Below are 6,204 nucleotides of genomic sequence, written 5' to 3'. Positions count from 1 at the left end.
AGCCTGAGTCTATTGCATATATTTTACCGGTAGGCATTCATTTCATTACCCAAATTGAGCTGCAATTACCACACGTTCACATAACTGAAGGACAGTTTCCCCATAAGTCTCTCCTCCCTGTATGTCCCCTGAATGAGTTAGGACCAGAAAGAGTTTTCAGGTCCTACTAATGAGGACAGGAAATAGTTTTGTGAGTGTTTGTGACACGTAATGCCAAAGGATACCCAATATGGCAGAGCAGCACACCATTTGTTCACTCGGTCAATGGTCACTTCAATAGTCAATATTGTTGCTTAAGCCACACAGTTAGTGTAACTTGAAAGCTGAAACTATTTCTCAGGAGGCACCAAGTCAGATTCTGCCACCTTTACTTATGCTGAGTAATACCTTGCTCGGCAAGCAGCCCAGAGGAAACTGTTGGGCCTGCTAATAGTATCAGGGTTAGCATCTATTGGTAGACTAGAGATGGGCAAAAGGCTTAGAGTTTTGATCTCTTCCCCAAAGTTAGGAAGTTTGGATCAATCAATCCAAAATGGATCTCTCTTACTGGGATAGGCCCAATCTCTGGATCTGGATCCAGGGGCTTCAGTTCCCAGTGTATGATTTCAACTCCATTAGTGAAAGCATTCCATAGTTAGAAAGAAGCCTGTTAACATTTCTCTTTATCTAAGTGAGCATGACTAAAGAACAATTCTGCAGTTAGAATAGCTGATTCGAAGTCACATATATCAATCACTTGGCTAGTGCAAGATTCCTGCCCTTGCTGCATTTGTAAACACTGAAAGTGACTGTTAAGAACAAAACGAAAAATAAAAAGGTGTTGATACATTGTATAATCACAGCAACATGTGTTTTTAATGCAAAAACAATGACAAAGAAAAACAAGTGACCTACTTAATCTCACAAAATAAACATTTTTTTTTCCCCAAGCAGTTGGCATAATTATGTACTATTCGGGGGCTTCCTGTTTTTCATTCACATATTTTGCACAAGTTCCAGAGTCGTCATATTCATGAATGCTTTGAAATAGCATATTTGTTCCCTAGGAACTCAGCACTGAAGTGAGACAATGTACATGAAGCTGCGTTATGCATTCACGCATTTATCTAGAGTGAGGGATCTGGACAAAATGTAAAACAACATCAGAATGAGCAGGCAGCAATATTGGTGCTTGGTGCATTAAAATCCAGCATTCATTGCAATCAGTGTTCTATAATCCTAGTTCACATTTTTGGACAATGCCTTGCATACATTCAAGAGGTTCTTCAACACAAACACTGTCTAGCTCCAATGGGAATGGCAGTAAAATACTGTCAGAGGAGAAAGAATAGGTCTCGAGGTGGTAGTGCAGAGCCTGAAGCCAAAGGGCAACATGTGCCATTGTTGTTTTTTCGCACTGAAGCACTTTAATGCTGCTACTCCCCCACCCCCAAAAGCCAGTCAATATTTGTTTTACATTCCTTGATTTTTTACTCTTTCCTCCCCCCACTCTCCAATTCCCCAGCTACCAGTATCTTCCTGCCCTTGCTTCCCTAGCTCCTTGCTTCCCTCTCCGTTCTCCTGCTTCTCTGGCTCCCTGTCCATTCACTCCTTTCATCCTTTGTTTGGCCACCTTTGGCCTGGGTACAGGCCTGATCCAAGACCCACTGATTTTAATGGGTTTGGCTCAAGCTCTCAGAGGGGGTCCACAGTGCTCTGCTATCCTGAGAGCCTGATAGCTGAAAGAGAGTCATGATCTGAAGCAGCACGAGCGCACTCACCTTGCAATTGCAGCAGCCTGGTACCTTCGGGCTGGGGAACTAGCAGTATATGTACACTGCACAGGGAGCTAGATCCTACCCCAGGCAGACAGACTCATGCTAGCAGGGCTCGAGTTAGCATGCTAAATATAGCAGGGTGGAGGTTGTGGTTTGGGCAGCAACCCAGGCTCTCAAGCCCACCCAGCCCTAGGTCTGAGCTCAGATGGGTACCCTGAGTCTTCTTCACCAGAGCCGCAACCTCCACACTGCTATTTTTAGTGTACAAGCTCAAGCCCTGCTAGCACAACCCCGTCTACCCAGGCAGGGAGGCATGCTCCACCTGCAGTATAGATGTACCTTAAAAGCACTGGACAGGTGGACTGGAGGGGTCCCAATACTGTCACTGAACACAGCGATTTAGCAGCAGCTAATAGAGCTGGAGACTATATTCAACATGATTCCAGCCATATAGTTACTATTCCTGTGTGTGCGTTTTGATTTGATTTGCTCTAGCTGAGGGATACAGCACAAAATATTTTTGTCATGTGACTGGTTTAAAAAAATAAACCAGGAGATCCAAAAAAAAAATAGATCTATTAAAAATACACACTGTATCAGCTAACATTCAAAATCTACAAACGGGCATTTTGATGCAAAAAAGTAGGAACATTCCATTGAAAAATATTGGATTAGGAGAACCTTCTATAGGAAGAGAATAGACAAATGGTAAATATGGCACTGTCATTGCTAACTAGTAGTTATAGAAATACTCAGTAAATATGACTTCCTATCAGAATCATTTAGCAACACTGGATGCTTTTTTCCCTTTTAGAAAACAGAATGTTCTGAATTGTAAATTACTAGTTAGAAGTATGACCACCATCTGAAATAAGCTGGTTTTTCCATTAGAAGGGTTTATTGCAAATGCACGACAGGACAAATGTCTGCAGTCACTGACTGCCACAAGTTCAATAGTAATTGCATTTGCTGTACCATCACTAAATATGCACCAAGTGCATAAAAATCTATTTTAATGATGTCTCCATGAATAATAATATCCTGTATTACAAAAGAAAAGAAATAAAAGGTCTATTACATATCATGAAAAATGTGTTCACATTGTCAGCAAATTATACCTTTAAACCCAAAATAAAGCTATCTTGCTCCCTTCAGGGAAGTTTTGTGTATTTTTGTAATTAACTCACTTCATTTTCAACATAATGCAGAAAAAGCCCTTTTCTCAAAACCATGTGGTGACGGAAGCCAAACTACTTAACCTGCTATGTATGCAGTAACCACTATACTGACAATCAAAAATTTAGCATATAATTACAAACATAGAAAACATCTCTGCTACTGTATTCAAGTTACATATACAGGCAATATCAAAAATACATAACAAAATATTTGGAAAGCAAGATTTTCTTCCACTTGTTTAATGCTCATTTCAGGATGAGAGCAGGGTGAACAGGAATGCTGAAAGAAGTCTATGTATCAGAACATTCCTTTTCACCACACTCCCATCCAGAAACAAGCACTCAACAAGAGGAAGAAAAAGTTACCATACTATTTCATTTAAAGAGCGGAAGACGATCTACAAGTTACTTGCAAATTTGAATGAATCCCAATGCTGCAAATCTGTAGTTCATGTATGGAAAGGCTTAAAATCAACATTAACAAACGTAAATACAATTAAGATAGAAAACAGCTTTATGAATGAAGTATCTAATCCTGAAAACACTTATTATTGGTCATAGTGATTCCCACCGTCAATAGTCCCATTGACTACTGATGGCAGAAAGCATTATCCTAAGTAGCATTTCCAAGATGGGGTCCAAAAAGGTAGCCTCCTAAAATTCTCTCTGCAAGCAGCTAAAAGGTCTAGGAAAAAAAGCAATATATTTATTGCATTAATTGCTGAGCTCTGCTGATGTGCACAGATGTGCAGAACTCTATTGTTAAAATTTACATGCGTTACAAATACAGGACACTGTGAAAGTTCAGATCCGTTGCATGCAAATAATTCATTTTGTCATTTATGAATAAAAATACATACATCCATAAGAAAGGATCACAGAATCTATTTACATAATCTTTGACAGGAAACGGCACATTAAATCAAGACTGAAACATTAGCTTAAAATTGCATTTCTAAATAATTTAAAAGTCAAGGACTATACTTCTTGCTAAAAATCCTTCATTCACTGAAATAGTTTGTAAACACTGAACATATACATGTATAGAATTTACAGTCTCAGAAGGAAATAAATTTCTGGTTTATCATCACTACTTGGCTTCATCTGCAAAATGGAATCATCTGTACAAAACTGGTCATTGCATCCATAACGCAAAGCAGTACATGCGCCCTCTGGTACACCTCGACTTTCCAGATCCTCCCCACTGAAGTCATTCAGGTATCTTGCTATGTAAGAGCCAGTGGAATGCCTGTTGATAACGTGAGCTGATACTGATGGTTTGTTTCTTAGAACTACCCCTGCTATGCTGCTAGCATTAGAAAGTTTTTGCTTGTTGGCTTCTTGTCTTTCCTTGGCACGACTAGCAATGTTGCGTACTCTGCTTTGACTTCTGGATGACAATTTTCTGACCAATGCCTTGGGGCAATCATCCTCATTCTGCTTAGAATACAAAGTTTGACAGTTGTCTTCCTGGTCAAAGGACACCAGTTTTCGCAATTGTTCTGTCAGAGTGTCTGTAGATTGTGGTCTCTTAGTTTTCATAGCTGCAACTTTCTTGTCTCTCATGCCAGATGTAATAAAGCTTCTACTTATGTATTTGTACTTGCTTTCAAAATTGCAGGCGATATCCTCTGATGTCAAGTCTCCCAGGCTCTTGGATTTGCAAGGACTAGGTTGTTTGACGGCTGCAGTAGGAGGGTAGGGCAAAGTGTTCTTGGGTGTAGGTGAATGCATATTAAATCTGGATCTTTGGGAGACGTACAACAAATCATTTTGTGTATCTAAAGTTTGCAGATAATTATTATGCAAAAAGCCAACACTCTGAAATGCTGGGTAAGGAAAACTTTGATTTCTTGCAGTCCTAAAGTTATTTGAATTCTCCACGGCAGCATTGTGAAGGTCCTCATTAATTAAATTATTCCCAGAGATTCTCTCACAGTAGCGTACTGAGTCCTGATTATGCTTCAGTTTCAGAGAAGCAGCAAGTTGGCTCATATCTTCTCTCTTGAATTCATATGCAGTTATCAGGAGGTCTTGGGAATCCCCATCAACCTCCATAAGACTGCTGCCTGCTGAGGTTATACAAGCAGGAGGGTCAACTATTGTATCCTCCAAAGTGTAGGAACTACAATCCTCAAGTGTTTCCCAATTTGTTCCACACTTCGTTTTGGGATTTGCTGTTAGCAAGCGGAGAGGGGAAGTGCAAGGAATGTTATTTTCCACACAGTCTGACTTCTTGCAAGCTCGTTCATCTCTTGTTTTACAGTCAGAGGCTGGTGAAAGAGATGCCTCATGGATAATTGTGTACATAGAATACTCTGTCGTCTCAGGGCTGGAAAACATAGCGGTATCTGGTGTTGAAAATAATGGTGATTCAACAGATTTTACATTAGTAAAGTTTTGTTTAAGGGGTGTACTTAGATCAACAGTAAACATGTGTGGACGTGCCGACACCACACTGAAGGTTTGGTTGCTGGTGCCAGGAAGACTTGAAACAACAGTCAGATTAGTTTGGTCATCTGTAACATCAAACTGTCCAATCAGTGCTGAGACAGAACTACTCATCTTGCTCTCGTTTGTTAAAGAAACCTCATCTATGAGACGAGAAACATCACTATCTTGCAGAGCTGCAGTCGAGTGTAAATCGTAGATGTCAGAACAGATGGTGGAAGATATATCAGTCAGTGAAAAAGTGGTTACAGTACTGCTCATAATGACATATTTATTATTGTCAAACTCCTGTTCCTTTGCAGAAACACAACTTTCTGCCAGTATTTTTTTCTCCTCTTTACACCCTCCAGTCTCTTCTTCTCTTTTTTCATCTGTGTAATTTGTATCTTGTATTTTTTCTGTACCAAGATCAAAAACTGAAACCTGCCTTATCTGAACAGGTTCATTGGAAAGGTGACTTTTCTGATATTCTGTGGAGTGATTTGTTTCAGCTATGCCACTTACAAAGTCCAAGCTTTCTGCATGTTCATGTACAGGTGATTCTGTAGAACTGCCAATTCTGGCGTCACTCTGGGAAGTAGCTTTTTTATGCCGAGATGCAGAATTTGAAGAAGGTGCAGCTTGCTCAGGGGATGAAAAGATATGTTCTTTCAAGTTTGTTTGGTTCACACTTGTACCATTGTTCCTATCTGCTAAATCAAATAAAAAGCACATTAGTTATACATGTTTTGTTTACTATCTGCTAACAACTATTTTGCCTTTAGACAGACAAATGGAGAATGTAAAATTAGTTACAATTGTGATAAGACTTAATTATG

The 6,204-nt window shown here is 39.7% G+C and overlaps 1 protein-coding gene across 1 annotated transcript in view; it reads right to left on the bottom strand.

The window, feature by feature from the left end:
• Window positions 1–899: 899 nt before the first annotated feature.
• The window catches only part of PLCH1 (phospholipase C eta 1), a 196,146-nt gene continuing 190,841 nt past the window's right edge, over window positions 900–6,204 (bottom strand). Inside the window, exon 25 of the mRNA XM_030575977.1 lies at window positions 900–6,078. Within this exon, the coding sequence (XP_030431837.1) occupies window positions 3,986–6,078 (2,093 nt within the window). The 3' untranslated portion in view covers window positions 900–3,985. The remainder of the gene's footprint in view (window positions 6,079–6,204) is intronic.

The sequence above is a fragment of the Gopherus evgoodei genome, chromosome 9, assembly GCF_007399415.2.
Source record: "Gopherus evgoodei ecotype Sinaloan lineage chromosome 9, rGopEvg1_v1.p, whole genome shotgun sequence".
Lineage (NCBI taxonomy): Eukaryota > Metazoa > Chordata > Testudines > Testudinidae > Gopherus > Gopherus evgoodei.
This window is presented reverse-complemented; position numbering and strand designations above follow the sequence as displayed.